This window comes from Sapajus apella, unplaced genomic scaffold, assembly GCF_009761245.1.
Source record: "Sapajus apella isolate SASKATOON/1434 unplaced genomic scaffold, GSC_monkey_1.0 scaffold4, whole genome shotgun sequence".
Taxonomy (NCBI): Eukaryota; Metazoa; Chordata; class Mammalia; order Primates; family Cebidae; genus Sapajus; species Sapajus apella.
Window position 1 is genome coordinate 47113523 of NW_022436944.1, and position 20277 is coordinate 47133799.

The 20277-nt window shown below is 39.5% G+C and overlaps 1 protein-coding gene across 10 annotated transcripts in view; it reads right to left on the reverse strand.

Moving 5' to 3' along the window:
- The window catches only part of NEK10 (NIMA related kinase 10), a 249261-nt gene that overhangs the window by 82943 nt on the left and 146041 nt on the right, over positions 1–20277 (reverse strand). For all 10 annotated transcript variants that reach the window (XM_032268066.1, XM_032268089.1, XM_032268083.1 and 7 more), the window contains 2 exons: positions 7574–7703; positions 6656–6726 (listed from right to left, as the gene is read on the reverse strand). In XM_032268066.1, the coding sequence (XP_032123957.1) occupies positions 6656–6726; positions 7574–7703 (201 nt within the window). The remainder of the gene's footprint in view (positions 1–6655; positions 6727–7573; positions 7704–20277) is intronic.

Here is a 20277-nt window from a genome sequence, read left to right on the forward strand (position 1 = left end):
ATATATATATATATATATATATATATATATATATATATATATATATTGTACTTTAGGTTCTGGGGTACATGGGCATTCTTAACAGCAACTGAATCAGAGTAATAGTACATGCTAAAGATTGTCTGCCAATGGTTCTGTAAACACATAAGCATAAAATCTGGTCCTAGAAAAAATTGGGGATGTTCTTCTCACCTCATCTACTTTGCCCCCACTCTGCTCTGAGAGGCCAGATGGAAAGAATTAGAAGCATACCTTGTTCAATTGCATTCATGTCATGTTCAAAGAAACAAAGAATTGAAAGGGATGAAAAATACAAAGATCCATTTGTCCTTGGAGCGAGCTGAAAATATTAACTTTGTTAGTCCTCATGACTGCTTTTGAAGCAAAGCACCAGGCAGCTTATGCAACTAGGCACAGTGAGAGAAAAATAATGCAATTATTTTAGTAGAATAATTTGTGCATAAAAGGAAATGTTCTTCCTTTTTAAAAAGTAAATAGACAATATTCTCTTAATAGTATATTGGTAGGTAAAAACAGTAATGATGGTACTGAGCAGAACAAAAAATTTTTCCACCCCAAACTCCTCAGGGCTGCTAAGTTATTCTCCCAATTTGAAGGCCTGCTAGGAAAGACAAGTTTCAATATCAAATGTGCTTGTATACCACATGAGCAAACAGGAAAAAGGAAAAATGCAGCACATTACAAATGCAATCTGTGTGAGCTCTGCTTCACAAGGATGTGAAAAATTAAAATGAGAAGATTTTAAAACAAAAGAAAGAAGATATATATGACTGGAGATAATATATAGTTTAAGAATGATTATAATAAACTAATAAACGTTTCTGTTAAGAGTTGTCTTCTATTTCAAAGGCTCTATCAAATTACTAAAGATTGGCTCTGAGCCTGATCTTTTGCTGAGTCATAAATGATCATTAAGAACACTTTTGCCTTCATGTGTCCCTTGCATCATTGCTTTAAGAAAACAGGAAACTAAGAAAATAGGAAATTTGAGTTTGTTCCCTAATTCTTTCAGAACTTAATTTCATAATGCTAAAAATCCAAAGCAAATTAAATATGCAATTGCATATGATTGATTTCAGTTTTATGTCAAATTTTCTAAAGATAAAACTTTATTTGGAATGTAAACCCAGACAATGAGGAGTCTTAAATAACTTTAAATGAAAATAAATTTGTTGAATGCACCCTGCAATCTTATTTATTGTCAGATATAAAATTGAATTGTCAGCTCTAACTTATTATGTCATCTTAGTATTTTAAATTAAAAGCAGCCTCAAATTAAGAAGCTCTTTCCGTCAGCAAAGCCTTTACTGACACTGGTCTCTAAAATGCATTATCCATTTTGCTTACTATTTGAGAGTTATTGATTGTTCAGGTCTCAGATTACATGTCCTTTCTTCAGAGAAACTTTTCCCAAATTCCCAGAGTAAGACAGGTCCTTCTGTAATCTCTCATTGCCCCTCTTCATCACATTTATCACAATTTGCTTTATATAATTCATTCTGTAAATAATATATTATTATTAATAATAATACATAATTTTATTGAGTGCTTACCACTTGCTGGGTACTGTAAGTGCGTCAGAAGCATTATCTTATTTAAGCTTTAAAACAAGCCCATGAAGTAATTACTATTGCTACACACACATCACAGATGAGAAAATTGGGCCTCGGGAAAGTTAAATTGAATGGAAGAGGGGGAATTAGAATCCAGTTGACTCCAGAACCTGGTAATAGTCTAAACCTTTGCACTCTAATTTTTTTATCTGACTCCCCTACTAGCATGTTAACCCCAAGGGGCCAGTGTCTATTAGTTTCAGAAGAGATTTGCAATCCTGTTTGCCCAGAATCACAAAATCAGAGCAGTATCTCTGTACCTTGTTCTTTGTGCTACCCCTCCCTCGCCCTTTGTGGCACTCAAAAACCTACTAAAAGGAGAAATTAAATGAGCAAATATGGTACTTTTGTCTTGACACCTCTGAAGACTGTCAATTTTTAAGGTACTTTCCCAAAAATGACAGAAAACAGAAACAAATCATAGAGGTGAGCAGTTTAAATATATTTGTCTGGATTCATTAGCAACAGGGTATGATCCAGTATTTGTGGAGGTCAAATGATTTAAAGACAGGTCTGTCTCAACTCCCATATTAGTAACGGTGATTGCCAAAACTGCCCAGGTGTTTACCTCTCACCAAACCCTTTGCTGAGTGATTCGCATGTTACTTTGTGTAATCATCACATCCACCTAATGAGACGGTACTATTATGATTCTCACTCTACTCGATGAGAAAACAGGGATGCAGGAATAATGGTCAAATCTCTCTTTGTTTTTGTAAATTTTATTTCTTTTTTTTTGGTTGGGGAGGGCAATTTTTCTTTTCTTTTTTTTTTCTTTCTTTTTTTTTTTTTTGATGAAGGTTTGCTCTTGTTGCCCAGGCTGGAGTGCATTGGCATGATCTTGGCTCACCACAACCTCTGCCTACTGGTTGAAGCAATTCTCCTGACTTAGCCTCCCAAGTAGCTCCGATTACAGGCATGCAGCAGCACAACTGGCTACTTTTGTATTTTTTAGTAGAGATGGGGTTTCTCCATGTTGGTCAGGACTCCCAACTTCAGGTGATCCACCCACCTCAGCCTCCCAAAGTGCTGGAATTACAGGCGTGAGCCACTGCACCTGGCCTTTATTTTTATTTATTTATTTATCTATTTATTTATTTATTGAGATGGAGTTTTGCTCTTGTCGTCAGTGTAATGGCTCAATCTTGGCTCACTGCAACCACCACCTCCCAGGTTCAGGTGATTCTCCTGCCTCAGCTACTCGTCCTCCCAAGTAGCTGAGATTACAGGCACACACCACCATGTCTGGCTAATTTTTGCAGTTTTAGTAGAGACGGGGTTTCACCATGTTGGCCGGGCTGGTCTCAAACTTCTGACCTCAGGTCATCCGCCTGCCTCAGCCTCCCAAAGTGCTGGGATTACAGGTGTGAGCCACCATGCCTGGCCTCAAATCACTTTTTAGAGTCTGCAGTTTACAGGTAGGCCTGTCTTCAGAGCCTGAGGCTCGTAAGACTGTAGGTCTCAGCTTCACTGTTGTTGTATAGAAATGCTAGTGATTTTTTGCACATTGATTTTGTATCCTACAATTTTCCTGAAGTTGTTCATCAACTTAAGGAGCTTCTGAGCCAAGACTATGGGGTTTTCTAGATAGAGGATCACGTCATCTGTAAACAGGGATAGTTTGACTTCCTCTCTTCCTATTTGGATGCCCTTTCTTTCCCTTGCCTGACTGCTTTGACCAGTACTTTCAATACTATATTGAAGTATTATTAATCTTGTGCTGATTTTCAAGGGAAACGCTTCCAGCCCTTGACCATTCAGTATAATGTCGGCTGTGGGTCAAGCCAAGAGCCAAATCAGGAATGCAATCCCATTCACAATTGCCACAAAAAGAATAAAATACCTAGGAATACAGCTAAAAAGGGAAGTAAAGAGCTTTACAAAGAGAACTAGAAAACACTGCTCAAAGAAATCAGAGATGATGCAAACAAATGGAAAAATATCCCATGCTCACAGACAGGAAAAATCAATATCATTAAAATGACAATACTGCCCAAAGCAGTATTCAATAGGGTCAATGCTTTTCTTATCAAACTACCAATGACATTCTTCACAGAATTAAAAAAAAAAATTAATTTACATGGAACCAAAGAAGAGCCTGAATAGCCAAAGCAATCCTAAGCAAAAAGAATAAAGCTGAAGTCATCACGCTACCTGACTTCAAACCATACTACAGGGCTACAGTAACCAAAAGAGCATGGTATTGATACAAAAACAGACACATAGACCAATGGAACAGAATAGAGAACCCAGAAATAAGCCTGCATACCTTCAACAAACATGACAAAACAAGCAATAGGGAAAGGATTCCCTATGTTATAAATGGTGCTGGGATAACTGACTAGCCGTATGCAGAAAACTGAAACTGAACCCTTTACAAAAATCTGAACTGAACCCCATATACAAAACCCGACTCAAGACAGATTAAAGACCTAAATGTGAAATCCAAAACTATAAAAACCCTGGAAGACAACCTAGGCAATACCATTCAGACATAGGCACAGGCAAAAATTTCATGACAAAGACACCAAAAGCAAAAATTGACAAGTGAGATTTAATTAAACTAAAGAGTTTCTGCACACCAAAGGATGCTATCAACAGAGTAAACAGACAACCTACAGAACAGAAGAAAATTTTTGCAAACCATGCACCTGACAAATGTCTAATAGCCAGCATCCATAAGGAACTTAAGCAAATTTACAAGAGAAAACAACCCCATTAAAAAGTGGGCAAAGAACTTGGACAGACTCTTTACAAAAGAAGACAGGCAGCCAACAAACATGAAATAAAGCTCAACATTACTGATCATTAGAGAAATGCAAATCAAAACCACAGTGAGATACCATTTTATACCCGTTAGAATGGCTATTGTTAAAAAGTCAAAAAATAACAGATGCTGGAGAGGTTGCAGTGAAAAAGGAACATGTATGCACTGTTGGTGGGAGTGTAAATTAGTTCTACCATTGTGGAAAACGATGTGTAGTGATTCCCCAAAGACATAAAACTAGAACTACCATTCAACCCAGCAATCCCATTTCTGGGTATACAACTAAAGAATATAAATCATTCTATCATAAAAACACATACACACATATGTTCATTGGAGCACTATTCACAATAGCAAAGGCATGGAATCAACCTAAATGCCCATCAATTCTAGACTAAATAAGGAAAATATGGTATATATGCACCACAGAACACTATGCAGCCATGAAAAGGAAAGAGATCATGCCTTTGGTAGGAACATGGTTGAAGCTAGAGCCCATTAGCCTTAGCAAACTAATACAGGAACAGAAAATCAAATACTGCATGTTTTCACTTATAAGTGGGAGCTAAATGATGAGAACACCTGGACCCATAAAGGGGAACAACAGACAATGGGATTTATTGGAGGGTGGAGAGTGGGAGGAAGGAGAGCATCAGGAAAAATAACTAATGGCTACTAAGCTTAATACCTGGGTGATGAAACATGCTACTTAACAAACCCCCGTAACACAAGTTTACCTATAAAACAAACGTGCACGTGTACCTCTGAAATTAAAAGTTAAAAAAAAAATCAATTTAAAAAAAGACAGTAGATCAGTATTGTGCCAAAGAAAGAAAGGCTTAGATATCATCCTACAAAAACAGGTGAGGAGTAATATTAGCACAAACAATTGGCTAGAAGGAGAAATCAAGGGAAAGGGGTATCATCCCAATAAAACATCCATTGTATTTCATCAGAGATGGAGCTAAGGGCTAGCACAGATACCAACCCAAGTCTTAAAAGACTCAGGAAGGGGGATGGAAAATGATTCTATCTGGGGTGACTCCAGGATTTCTACAATCCAAACTACTGAGGATTTGGCTCAGTTTGGTGGGATGGAGAAATAATCCTGGGCCAGCTTAAGTATCCAAGACGGTTCTTAATGGATGATAGATATCTAAGCCTTTCTTTCTTTGGCACAATACTGATCTACTGTCTTTTTTTAAATTGATTTTTTTTTTAACTTTTAATTTCAGAGGTACACGTGCACGTTTGTACCCAAGATGGTCCAGAAACAGTCGTCAGCCAGATAAACGAGTCATTTATTCAACCAAGCATACTTATTAAGGGTCTACTCTCTGCCAGCCACTGCTTTGGGCAATAAAAGCTGCCAACTAAACTAAGTCCCTGCTCCTGAGTTTGCATTTTGATGAGGAAGAGACAGACAACAAAAAGTACGTATGCAGATGTATAATACGTCAGGGATGATGGGTGCTGTGCGCTTTATAAAGCAGGCAAGGAGGCTACAGCGTACTGTGGGGTGGTGGGGCCATTTTAGCAGAGTCCCAGAGGAAGTGGGGGCCAGTGTTACACATATATCTGAGGAAAAGAGAGTTCTCGGAAACCATGAAAGCAAGGGCAAAGGTCTAGAAGAGGGTGCAGGCCAGGACCAGTGGGAAGCACCATGTGGCTGGAGCAGAGAAAACAGGAGGAGAAGTGGGAGGGAGCATAGGTGACAGGCCAGTAGGGATTGGCCAGAACTCTGGAAGTGCGTCTAGCTAATGACTTTCATTAAATTCCTGCTATAGTGACAGCTGGAGCTTCTGATTCTCTTTGAAAAATTATGATAAATCACGTTATCAATTTAATGTGAAAAAGTACCTGTAACTTTATCATCTAACATGGCTTTTTGTTTTATGTGTTCTTGTCTGGCCTTTTTCCAATTTGTTGCATATTTTTGTGGGATTCGTCATGGTTACAAACAGCTTCACATCATATTTGTCTTACCTGCAAACATAACGTGTCTGACAAGTTGTTAAAACACTTCCCAATAATCGTTCTAGTGGTTGCATAATAACGGAGGCACCACTTCCTCTTGGACACTTAAGTGGCTTCCAAATAGTTATGTAACTGATGATGCACAAACATCTTTCTAGGTTTGGATTATTTGGGGACCCTTCCTCTTCATGAACCTTTATCCATAAATAGTGATTTATTATAGACATGAGGTATTTCTTGATTGTCCCTCTATGTCTGAAGCTGCAATACTAATTACCTGCTGATGGTGTCTGTTACTTTTTCAGAGTAGATACCTTCTGGCACTGGTTCATATACCGCCTCCACTATCTGCAAAACAAACAGACTACAGTGATGGAAGCAAAGGGGCCACGGATGTCTTTGAAGAATTAATTCTTGGCTATAACCTGAGAGTTACTAATTAAGCAGTATAGCTTCAAACATAAATTTTTGTCAGAAATAAAAACATCCTGACCAAATAAAACGTTTGCATTAATTAAACAGTCCTTGAACATAGAATTGTACTCTCCAAGCTGAGTTAAAATTAACCTTAGATTCATAATAAAATGATGTATGGGATAATATAAGGTGCTGAATCATGAGTAGTCACAATTAAAAATAAGAAACCAGGCTGGCTGCAGTGGCTCACACCTGTAATCTCAGCACTTTGGGAGGCCGAGGTGGGTGGATCTCTTGAGGTAAGGAGTTGAGACTAGCCTGGTCAACATGGTGAAACCACATCTCCACTAAACATAGAAAATAGCCGGGCATGGTGGCTCACACCTGTAATCTCAGCGACTCGGGAGGCTGAGGCAGGAGAATCACTTAAACCCAAGAGGCAGAGGTTGCAGTGAGCTGACATTGCACCACTTCACTCCAGCCTAGGCGACAGAGCGAGACTCTGTCTCTAAATAAGTAAATAAATAACCAAAAGTGATTTGATATACTTTTAAAAATAATTTTGTATTATAAATAAAGACAATTATAGAGGGAAATATGCAATTACATGAGATATATGCCTAGAAGAAAGCAGAAAAAATAAACTGGATCATATAGTTAATAAAACAATTCTTGCTTTTAATGGACAGTTATATAAAACCACAAAGGTCTGTTTAATAAGAAAAGGAATCGTATTTTTAGCTACCAGAGACCCTTTTTGTCTCCCATCGTTGCTTACTTTTGTAGCTAAGGAGAGCATGTTGGTGCTGTAGAAGGGGGGATTCAAAGTCGCCATCTGATAAAGGATGCAGCCTGCTGCCCAGACATCAGCCTTCTCTCCATACGGCTCACTCTTCAGTACCTCGGGGCTGACATAAAATAAGGGCATTAATACATACCAAGGAAGGAAGAATCCACTCAGAAAGAAGATGCAATGTTCAAGCTTTATTGGAGTTATTTTTTAAGTACCTGAAATGCTGAATCACTATTTCAAGAAAGGATATCAAAAAGTGTGTTTGAAATTTCCCAGCCTCAGATGAACCAGGAAGCAAGTCAAGCAGTTCCAGTTAAGCACTAGATAGCAATCACCCATATAAATATCACCTGGTATGCGTCCAAGGGTGTGTTTATTTCCAGAAACAGGAATCCCACTGTGGTAGATGCCGTTGCTGGCCCCAGTTCTTTGCTACTCTGGGAGCTTCTGTACATCCCACCCTTGCTGTAGCCTCCTCTGGGCAGTGCTCCTCATCCACTTCTGCCTTTGGTTTTAACTGTGTTTTCTTGCTTTGACCAATGGAATGTGGAAGTGACAATGAGCCTGATTAGCGCCTCAGTCTGAACAGGTACTGAGGGCTTCCATTTATCCTTCTAGGAGCTTCGGTCCACTACCAAGGGAAGAATGTGTCCCAGGTAGCTTCCACCCCTGCAGCCTGGGCCCAGTGTAGGACACACAGAACCAGTCCGCCCCAGACAACCCATAGGCCAACAGCCTGCAGGAGAACCAGCCTAGCAGGCTTGCATTCCTGTGATTCTGAGGTTGAATGCCACTGAGACTTTGTGGTGATTGATGACAAGACATTAATTTGGAAACAATTGAGTGATAGAGCCTTCCCATTTCCTACTGAGCTCCAGCATATTTAAATACACTGTGGGAAATGACAATATCTACCATGTTCCCTGCTTCTGGAATTGCCACGCAATTTAAACAACATTCAAATAAATAATGTGCAAGGGTTCATGAGTTGATTTTTGTTTTTTGTTTTTGAGATGAAGTCTCGCTGTCATCAGGCTGGAGTGTAGTGGTGCGATCTCGGCTCACTGCAACCTCCAACTTCCTGCTTCAAGTGATTCTCCTGCCTCAGCTTCCTGAAGAGCTGTGATTACAGGCACGCGCCACCACACCCAGCTAATTTTTGTATTTTTAGTAGAGACGGGGTTTCACCATGTTAGCCAGGATGGTCTTGAACTCCTGATCTTGTGATCTGCCCACCTTGGCCTCCCAAAGGGCTGCAATTGCAGGCATGAGCCAAGTTTATTTTTTAATTTAATTGGGTTTAATTTGATTTATGTGGAGGCAAGTGTAGTTCCCTTGGACATTTTGTACTAATAGAAGTTTCCTCTATCATATTTATACACTAAAAATACAGTAAAGTACTCAACACACACACACACACACACACACACACACACACACAATTAAGTAGCTTGCTAATTCAGCTCATAATAGGTACTTAGGTCTGTGCTCAGTACTCTAATGGAGTAAAGATTAATATAGTTAGCTTTGACAGTAGGTGAAGGTATAAAGAAATTTATAAATTGGCATCAACACCATCAGGGGAAGTATAAATCAGTTTTGACTTAAAAAGAATTAACAAATTGCTGTTTTTGAGAAGAAGAAGGATTCCTAGTTTAAGATTTACAGTATGTATTTGCAGAGAAAAGTATGATTTCTAGGACTCTCAGTTAAGTATTTTCATATTCAGTGATTTACATTTCAATAATATGGCAATGGGGGAGTTGGGGCTGAGATTTCCATAGGGCTCTGCAGTTCTGAGTAGACAGAAAGTATTCCCTGCTGTCTCCTAATCAATTGCTCACATTAAAAAATTAAAATTAAAATTTTTAAAAAAAGGCTTAACAAGAAAAAAATATGCTCAACCCAGAAAATGCCTTTGGCTCTCTACAGACAAATTTGTCATATTCTCATATATTTCGATCTCAGAAGATTCGCTTCCTATTTCCAAAAGATCACGAAGCACAAGCTGTGAGTGTTCCACCCATACCCTTTCAAATCCCTTTTGCATTTCCTATCTTTGGCGTGTTTCACTCCCCACAGCCAGCACCCACACCTGTTTGGAGGACAGCATTCCATTTATTCCTCAAAAGATAAATGTTCAACGTCTCTTTCATAAGGGCACTAATCCCATTGGTGAGGGCAGAGCCCTTGTGACCTAATCAGCTACCACAGGTCACACTTCCTAACAACACCACATTGCAGATTAGGATTTCAATATAAGAATTTTGGAGAGACACAAGCATTCAGTCTGTAGCAGACTTTCCTCTTGAAACACTGCTAAGTTTTTCACTCATCCAGTAAATATGACTAAGCACCTCCAAGGTACTAGTCACTCTTCTAGCTGCTTGGAATATACCAACAAAGACATCTGCCCTCATGGGGCTTACCTTCTGGTAAGGGACAGGGGGCAGAAAAGATATAAAATAAAACACAAGAAAATAACTTAAAAGTAAGTGATGTCATATTTTGATAAATGAAAAATGCTATAGGAAAATAAACTTGACTGGAGTAAAGGAGGTCTGGAGAGGAGGTAAGGCGGCAAGTCGCAATATTAGAAAGAGTGGTTCCTTCCTCCGCCTCAGATTATTTCTCAAAATAATAATAATAATAATAACCATTCAGTGGCTTCTTCCTTCATTCACTGCATCCCAGGGAATCTTTCTGACGTCATGATTCCATGTTTCCAGGACATCTGCTGGCTTCAGATTTGCCCCTAATTCCTGGTGAGTCCAGCATTACCACATTAGCAGTGAAATTTATCCTCCAAATGCTAACTCTTTTGTCAAAAGATAAGATTATAATATTTGACAACTAAGAGTTTATAAGAACTACCTTATTTTCACCACTAATGAGCTCAAAAAAATACTACTACTAATAATGACCCTTCAGGGGCTTCCTTCTTCATTCCCTCATTCACCTTCTCTTCATACTTTACTCTCTCCTTGGATGCTTTCACTCATATCCAAGGCTTCCACTGAAACCATATGCTGGTAACCCTCAGACCTAATTTCCGTTTCTCACGCCCCTCAGTTTCACACAGAGATAAGGGCTCTGTTACAGATCACTGACTAAACTAGGGTTAAAGCATTGGACTGTAAACAATTTGCCTATTTTATAAATTACAACGGAGAACTCATCCCAAGTCAACAATGCTTACTTTCTTGAATTTCAAGCACTGTTCCCGAGGTGTACAAAACGAGCCTGCAGGACAAAGGCCTGAGCATCTGCAACAGGAAGATAGCTCCCTGGGAGGCATCTCAAAGCCCCACGCCTGTGACTGTCTTGGCCCCCACATTACCTCCTGAGGCAAACATTTCCATTTATTTTTCTACTTCCAGCTCTGCTGCCATTTGCACTTCAAACCTAGTCACTCCAAGCAATCCTTTTAAATATGTGTGTGTGCTATGGGAGCTTCTTCTTAAACTGCAAGACTCAGGGGTGACTACTCTGCATCCCAGGGAACCTTTCTGACGTCAAGATTCCATGTTTCCAGGACATCTGCTGATTTCAGATTTGCCCCTAATTCCTGGGGAGTCGAACATTACCACATTAGCAGTTAAATTTAGCCTTCAAATGTGAGCTCTTTCCTCAAAAGATAAGATTATATCATTTGTCAACTAAGAGTTTGTAAGAGCTAGCTTATTTTCCACTAATGAACTAAAAGAAATACTAGGGTACAAGTATGAGAAATTGAAGAAGAAATTAAAACCTTAACAGAAATTGAAAAACTATCACTGAAGAAGTAACTCATTGACAATATAATGATATAGAATCTTGGAAACAGTGACATTTAGAGATGTCATAAAAGAAAATGTTCCCTTAACAAGTGTTATAAATACTAATAAAAAAATTCTTGAGGAGTTTGGAACACAGTGAGGGCTAAATTGTTTGAAGACAAGTTTATTTTATTGAATTAATTTATCCAATAATATTTGCTTCACTAGGTAAAGATAGAAAAGGGATTTTTGCATCCCACTGCAATATGTTAATTCTGAGTCTATTAAAAAGTACTTTTAGTTCTCAGGTATTGGCTATCACACCTTCATCTCCCCAGAGTACCTTAAATATAGAAAGAGAACGAACTTATCACGGTTACTGAAAAAAGAACATAAACCTTCTGTCTGAAAGTTAAAGATCCACTATTTATTTGTGCACTCAAGGAGGAAAAAGTCCATCTGAACTCATGAGGATAAAATTCTGGCCTGAGGTGACATAATTAAGTCTATGTGCCAATAAATACCATTTATTTAGACTGAAAATCAAATGATGCTCTAATTATAAATCATTGTACAGCATGTAGCAATATAGAATGGATAAAATGCATGTGTGTGTATGTGTGTGTGTGTACGTGTGTATCTTTTTGTGTATGCATGTGTTTGTGGATGTCTGTGTGTTTGTATGTGCATGTGAATGTTTGTGCGCACGTCCATGGATATTTATGGTTGCTGAAGGTAGGTAAACTGTTGCTGAGAAATGGCTCAAAAAACCATCACTATGGAAGGATAGGAGTTAATGAGAACTAATGAGGATGCAGAAACTTGGAAAAACCCTAGGGAAATAAACCGCAGTGCATTTTCTGGAAAGAGTGAGCAACGTAATATTCAGATATATGGTGAGATAAGGAGAGCTTAGCAGAAAAGATGCTATGCAGAATCATGAATGTGGAGAGAACCGTCTATGTCCTGATGAGGCCCTACTTATTATAAGCACTTAATAGCAATAGCATTGATAAAATGTAATCTGGTCCCACTAGAGCTCCAAAAGTTCAAGAGCACCCTGATCAGCCTTATGGCATTCTCCACTATGGAGGAGTGAAGGGATTGACCTGGAGAAGAGACTGGAAGCCTAGGCAAGCCCACTAATGCAGCGATCAGGGAAATGAGAAGATGAAAGTCATAGGACTGAAGAATGGATTGGATACGGGGTGGAGAAAAACAGAAAGGAAATATGATCCCCTCCTCCCTTAGACTCCCAAGTTTTTGGTTCTGTTGACTAAATGGGTATAAGAGTAATTCACACTGATACAGGGGGAGCAGATGTGTAGGAATATATTAATTCATGTCTCCAAGATCCACATTTGGGGATATTCAATGGGCAACAGCATTCCAGATGTGAAGAGTCTCTCAAGACCTTATCCCCAGAGCATGGGCTGTCTATAAGCCTGGCATCACGGAAATGTTCTCAGCTCATAGATGACTACTGCCATTAAGCAGTTAGTTAAAAAGATTTGATACCTAAACAGCTTTGACTTTTCTGAACACAAACCTCTTACAGAGAGACAAGAGAATTAATGACACGTTCAAGAGCTGTGGAATAATATCCCATGCCACTAAAAGAAATTGGCACACCTTTAACACAGATTTGAGAGCCTGCCCGCTCCTGAACTGCATCTAGCATTGATAGCTTTATCTGCTAAAAACAGAGGACAGCCAGTTAAATTTGAATTACTTTAAAAAATGCAATAGTTGAAAAATATGCTAAAAAATACAGTAAATGAGACATAAACTAAGATGTTCATTGGTGTTTATTCAAAATTCAAATTTCATTGGGCACCCTGTATTTCATCTGGCAATCCTAAATTGCAGTATTATTCGTGTACTCTCCTTTGTTAGTGCTTAAGTCACATTTCTTCTAGAAAGGCACAGAAAGAGCTATTTAAACACTATGGTTTTCTGCACTTACATTACAAAAATAGCAAAGTGGGGTGTTTATATGAGGCATTTGGGACACTTCTGTAAATGCTTTCTATTTCTCTCATGTTGCATGAAGCTGTGTGTTAACATGCGTTAACCATCAACGAAATCAATGATTTAAAAGCTCTTTAAAATATAAGCAGCACCTTAAAGTACAAAACACATTTGAATATATGAAATGTTAAATTCAGGCCTAGATTTTACATTTTTACCAAATGTCTCTGTATACTTTAAGTTAAATAATAAACAAACTGGAGTAGAAGCCATCAGAATAGCCTCATTAGCCCCATAGCAAAGATGGGCCATGACTGATTTCTTCTTTTTTTTACACAGAGTTAGTTTCACTCTTGTTGCCCAGGCTGGAGTGCAATACTGCAATCTTGGCTCACCGTGACATCCGCCTCTTGGGTTCAAGCAATTCTCCTACCTCAGGCCTCACGAATAGCTGGGATTACAGGCATGCGCCACCATGCCCAGCTAATTTTTCGTATATTTGGTAGAGACGGGGTTTCGCCATGTTGGTCAAGCTGATCTCGAACTGCCAATCTCAGGTGATCCACCCACCTCAGCCTCCCAAAATGCGGGGATTACAGGCGTAAGCCACCACTCCTACTGTCCATGACTGGTTTCTAGATGTCAAACCCTCTTAGTAGGTCATCTAGCTCCTGTGGATTGTGTGTAAGGACATGCATGTGAACAAAACCAGAATATCTCACCCCAAAAAAATACTTCTTTGGCATATTTCCATATAGCTATTCAAAGGGACTGCAAACCACAGAAATCATCTTGAAAATCTGTCTTTTGTAGAGTGTATTTGCATCCGTTGAGAAAATCTGCCTTCGTGAAATAAACAGCCAGGCTTTCTCTGAGCCCACCCCCACCACACTCCCATCCAAATCTCAAAAGATTAACTCTCAGGAATGAGAAGGAGAGTATGACACCTCTGAAAGTCTGACAAAGACATGTTACCACAGGCCGCCATCTATTCTTCCTAAGAACTGCTACCTCTGAAGTTTCATCTGTATCTTAGTCTGTTTTCTGTTGCTTATAACAGAATACCCAAAACTAGGCAATTTATAAAGAAATGGCACTTATTTCTTACAGTTCTGGAAGCTGAAATTCCAAGGATGAGTGGCTGCATCTGGTGAGTGCCTTCTTGCTGCTGAGGACTTTCTACAGAGCCCTGAGGCAGCACAAGGCAGTACAAGACAGCACACGGCAAAGGGACTGAGAGTGTTCACAGGGCTCTCTCTCTTTTTATAAACCTCTAGTCCCATTCTCATAATAACTCATTAATTTGGATCCTTATGACCCACTGGAGCATAAGGGCTTTTCTCTCATTATCCAGTGATCTCTTAAAGGTCCCATCTCCTAATACTGCCACATTGGGAATCAAGTTTTGCTTTTGGTTTTGTTTCTGTTTTGAGGCAAAGTCTCACTCTGTCTCCAGGCTGGAGTGCAGTGGCATGATCTCGGCTCACTGCAACCTCCACCTCCTGGGTTCAAGTGATTCTCCTGCCTCAGCCTCCCAAGTAGCTGGGACTACAGGCATGTGTCACCACAACCGGCTTATTTTGTATTTTTAGTAGAGACTGGGTTTCACCATGTTGGCCAGGATGGTCTCGATCTCTTGATCTTGTGATCTGCCTTCCTCGGCCTCCCAAAGTGTTGGGATTACAGGTATGAGCTATCATTCCTGGCCAGGAATCAAATTTTAACATGAATTTTGGAGGGAACAAACATTCAAACGATAGCAATCTGTGTAAGAAGACTGCCTTCACTAGCCAGGCCTTTTCTTGTCCTTCCCTCCCATAATGTGTCTTGCCACAATCCAAGCCCCTGTTCCTTCTGTAACTCCAGGATGGTATAAACCTTCAGTCATCTGGCCTTTTCTGAGTTTTCATATTTTATATTATTCTCATATACACATGTGCAAGTAATAATTTGTATACCTTTCTCCTATTAATCTATTCTGCATTTGTTTTATAGACTCAAATTATCAAAACTTCAGAAGAGTGAGGAAGGAGGAAGTTATCTTTATCCCTATACATGATTCAGACCCCTAACTAACATTTTATGAACCAGAGTGACAAGATGCTCTACTTGGAAGAGTTACCAGTGAACTTTTTATGAATGAGTGGTAGACGTCTGCTGCAACTAAAACCAATCCATTATTTGACAGATTAATGCAATATTTCTTCAACTGAGGGAAAAAATTTATATATAATATATATAAAATTCATAACAGTAAAAAGCAGAAGAGACTGACACTGCATTATGCAAACCAGGACCTGGGATTACCAGTGTAGCTGTTGACCTGCCTTTAATTAGTTTCTTGCTTTTACTCCAAAATGATGAGTCAAATTAGACTCAATTTTCATCTCCCCACTAGGATCAGTGGACATTGACCAAATGACACAACTGATTTCAGATCATTTTATGAGACACTGCAATTTATGTAGAATCTGTTCATGAGATAACAAATGTGCAAGTGCCATGAAAAATACTAAGTACTATACAAATGCAAAGTGGCATTAGTATTATATAGAGACATCTGTCACATTTCATGGGCACTGTGACAATAAGTGAGCTAGAAAAAAACAGGCAGCAGAATAAATATGGTAGTGAAGAAGGGACTGTCATATTTCTGAATTCTGAAGAGTTCTGAGTGGACAACCAAATAGTTGACCTTTAGTCTATTGAAGTCAAAGTCCGATAGGCCAAGAACTTTTAATATTATAGGTAAAAATGTGGGTAGTGGTGAAAGGGGTGCCAGGCTGTTCTTTCCATTAGACCCAGTTTGGTAAAAGTTTGTATGATCTCAAAACACGAGTGGCAGCCTACTCTCACCCTGTCCCACCCATGTTGGCCCCTATCCTGATCTTTGCCCTTCGTTCACGGAAGCCGCTATCTGGCATGTTCACCCCTTCCTCTCCAAGCAATACCACCCTTTCACACCAAGATCGAGTTCTACCGATTGGGTGAAACCTTCTCTTACTATGCAAGTTCAAACATATAGTCTGACCACAAATTTTAAAAGCACCTATAGCCTGTATTATTCCCCAAATAGTCATTCTTTGTTTTATCCAACAAATATGTACTGAGCAACTACTACGTGCCACGAGCACACAGAACACAGGAGCAAACAAAACACACACACAAAATCCCTGGCCTCGTGGAGTTTACATTCTAGTAAAGGAGACAGCCAATACGCTAATTAATTAATTGATTGATTTAAAATTTATTAGATGTCATGAAGAAAATAGACTATTTTTTAAAATAACATTTATCTCATGAATTGACATTTAACTGTTCTGTGGCCTCAATAGGCTGTTTGACTTTGGAAATGGGGTTGGGTGGGTATTAATTTCCTCACATCTGTAAGACAGAGAGATAATTTGTAATATCTATTCCTGTTCCAAATGCTATGCCCATCATCCAAAGACTGAAAATATTTTAATGACAGATATGCACACAGTTTTAAGATAAAGATTACATTTGGTTTTCAGTGTGGTTTAATCCCTGAGGATAGAGTCAACAACATTTTCCAAATTAAAATTTGTTGTATCAAAACAAATGCATGAACATGTAAATAATTTTTGATTATTGCTTTGGTACAGTATTGAAATCTGTGTTTTAAGATTTTTAAGCAAAATAAGACATTTTTATTTTAACAGATAGCTAATGCATATTTCAAAGTCACTTTTAAGAATTAGAGATGTCTTAACCTGAATCATCACCATATTTGCTCGAAAAATGCTGGGCAAATAGATCCTAAATCTGTGTAATCTTACGTGGCTGAAGAAGAAAAGAAATGCATTCCTCTTTCATCTCTGAAGCAGAAGCGGCCTCAGTGAATACGTGAGAACCTATGGCCAAGGTTTCTGATAGCTTCCTCACAACCAATTTCACTCTGTCTCCCTATTCCCATTTGCTGAGCAGACACAAAGAAACCTGTCACTAGAAAACACAGATTCAGTGAGATCTGAGGACCAAGGAATGTCCTTTTCCCAAAATATCTTCCCTGAGGCCAATGTCTGAGTTCTCACAATCAGTGATTTATTCTTCTATGTAATACACTAGGTATTTCTAGAAAGTCGATAAGGAGAAAATGAGGAAGAGGGTGAAAACATGGGGAACCCAGGGCTTGAGTATGTTTGACAGTGACTGCTGGTTGGGGGTGGGCTAAAAGATAATAGCTTGATAAGATACTGAGACCAAGGCCACACAGGGAGCAACTTGATTGTAATTTCTCCCAAATTTGTTTGTGAGACGGAGGCAGGAGAATAGAGTCTGGAGGTAGGAAACATAAGACCAAGTGATGCTGACTTCCTAGAACTAAACTAAATGGAATCACTTTAGCTATGACAGGAAATAGCCTCTCCATTTATGGAGGGCATTCCCCAAGTAAATTACTTTGTAACTTTACTTCACCCTCTTCATTTACATAGAGCATACACCTAGTAACCAAGACAAACCTCTAGAGGATATTTAAATCCCAGAAAATTCTGTAACAGGGCTCTTGAGCCCCTATGCTCAACCCGCTCTCACCCTGCAGAGCATACTTTCATTTTCAATAAATCTTTACTTTTGTTGCTTCATTCTTTCCTTGCTTTGTGCGTTTTGCCCAATTCTTTGTTCAAGATGCCAAGAACCTAGACACTCACCACTAGCATCAAGATGAAGAAAGAGTAGGGGGAATAAAGAAAGAAGGGGTTTCCGAGAGGAAGGGAAGAGGAATTCTAAGTCACCTTTTGTTAAAACTGTTTCTTTGCTGTCTGTACCTCTGACATGACAACGAGCCATTTTCATTAGTCTTTTGCTTGGCTCGCATTCTGGTTTGCCATAATTGGTCACGGTTCCTACTAAGCTGGCCAAAAATTAAGGTTTAAAAAAATGTGCAATTCATATACACGATGGAATACTATGCAGCCATAAGAAATGATGAGTTTGTGTCCCTTGTAGGGACGTGGATGAACCTGGAAACCATCATTCTCAGCAAACTGACACAAGAACAGAAAATCAAACACTGCATGTTTTCATTCACAGGTGGGTCTTGAACAATGAGAACACATGGACACAGGGAGGGGAGTATCACACACTGGGGTCTGTTGAGGGGGCCAAGGGAGGAACAGTGGGGGAAGGGTGGGGAGGTCAGAGAGGGATAACATAGGGAGAAATGCCAGATGTGGGTGATGGGGGAATGGAGGCAGCAAACCACATTGCCATGTGTGTACCTATGCAACAATCCTGTATGATCTGCACATGTACCCCAGAACCTAAAGTACAATAAAAATGTGCAATTGTCCAATATATGACTCCTAGGTTTTATAAACCAAAAATAAAATTCTAAGCCCCTCAACTGACTCCATGGACCCCTCATCTAGGCCAAGCAAATTCCAAAGAAACCTGAAACGCTAGTTCAGGCCATGAGATGGAAAGAGGTGCTCAGACATGCCTCATTATACGCGCCTCTTTTTCAGGCACAGCTGACCAGCATTAACATTACAACAGAGATCTTAGGACTGATCTTTGCAGCAACAGAAACCAAATTCCAACCTGACTCCAGTGTAGCATCAGACGACAGATGGAAGGCCCTGAAAAAAAATCTAAGTATTTTACCCCAAAATATATTCCTTCAATATATTTTGAAAGGCCCTGCAAAGCTGTCTCTTGCAAGGGAAATGCATTCTGTGGAGAATACCCTTCCCTTTCCAGGTCTTTTTTGATCCTGAATTGATTAGCTGAGAGTCTAGAACCTTTTGCCATCTATTGCCTCTAAGGACAGCCACCTAGGCAACTTCATCTACGTGATAAGAATCTCAGTCTCCACAACCTGTATCTTAACCCAGACACTTGTTTCCACTGATTTCAGGTCTTTAGAGAATATCAGTTTTAACTAATCACCAATCAGAAAACCTAAGAATCCCACCCCCACCACCTTCTTCAAGTTGTTCTGCCTTCCTGGACCAAACCAATGTATACCTTACATATGTTGATTGATGGCTTATGTCTCCCTAAAACATAGAAAACCAAGCTGTAACCCAGTCACCCTAGGCATATGTTCTCAGGACCTCCTGAGGCAGTGTCACGGGTCACGGTCCTCACGTTTGGCTCAGAACAAAGCTCTTCAAATATTTTACAGAGCTTGGCTTTTTCATCAACAATTTCTAGTTAAAAAGTTAAAAAGTAGGGCCGGGCGCAGTGGCTCACGCCTGTAATCCCAGCACTTTGGGAGGCCGAGGCGGGTGGATCAGTAGGTCAAGAGATTGAGACCATCCTGGTCAACATGGTGAAACCCCGTCTCTACTGAAATACAAAACATTAGCTGGGCATAGTGGTGCGTGCCTGTAATCCCAGCTACTCAGGAGGCTGAGGCAGGAGAATTGCCTGAACCCAGGAGGTGGAGGCTGCGGTGAGCCGAGAGCGCCATTGCACTCCAGCCTGGGTAACAAGAGCGAAACTCCATCTCAAAAAAAAAAAAAAAAAAAGTTAAAAAGTGAGAGTTCATATTTGCTACCATTTCACCTGCACTAAATTGCTAATTTCCCTCCTCCTGTAGAGAAGAAGCTGAATGGCCTACCTCAATTTCTCTTCACTTATTCAAGTCACTCAAATGCAGTGCAGGCAGCTTTTACTTTCTTTAAAAGCATTACCCTTGAAAACTTCCATAGTTTTGGCTCTTAAGACCATCAAAATTAGTCTTCATCTCTGAACACATAAAGATAATCCTTTCTTCTCCCTCTCAGCACAATAACTATAGATTTTCAAAACGGAGGGAAATAAAGCACTTTATTTAGTTCCAGATTTACTGTGTTCCATTTAGGAATGAAATGCTGTCTGGGTAGCCCACGGGATGCCAACTCTATACGGAGAGAATAAATCAATTCAGCAACGGACTTGGTGTGGCTGAACGGAATGGCACTTCCAAATTGCAGGACTGTGGAAAACAAG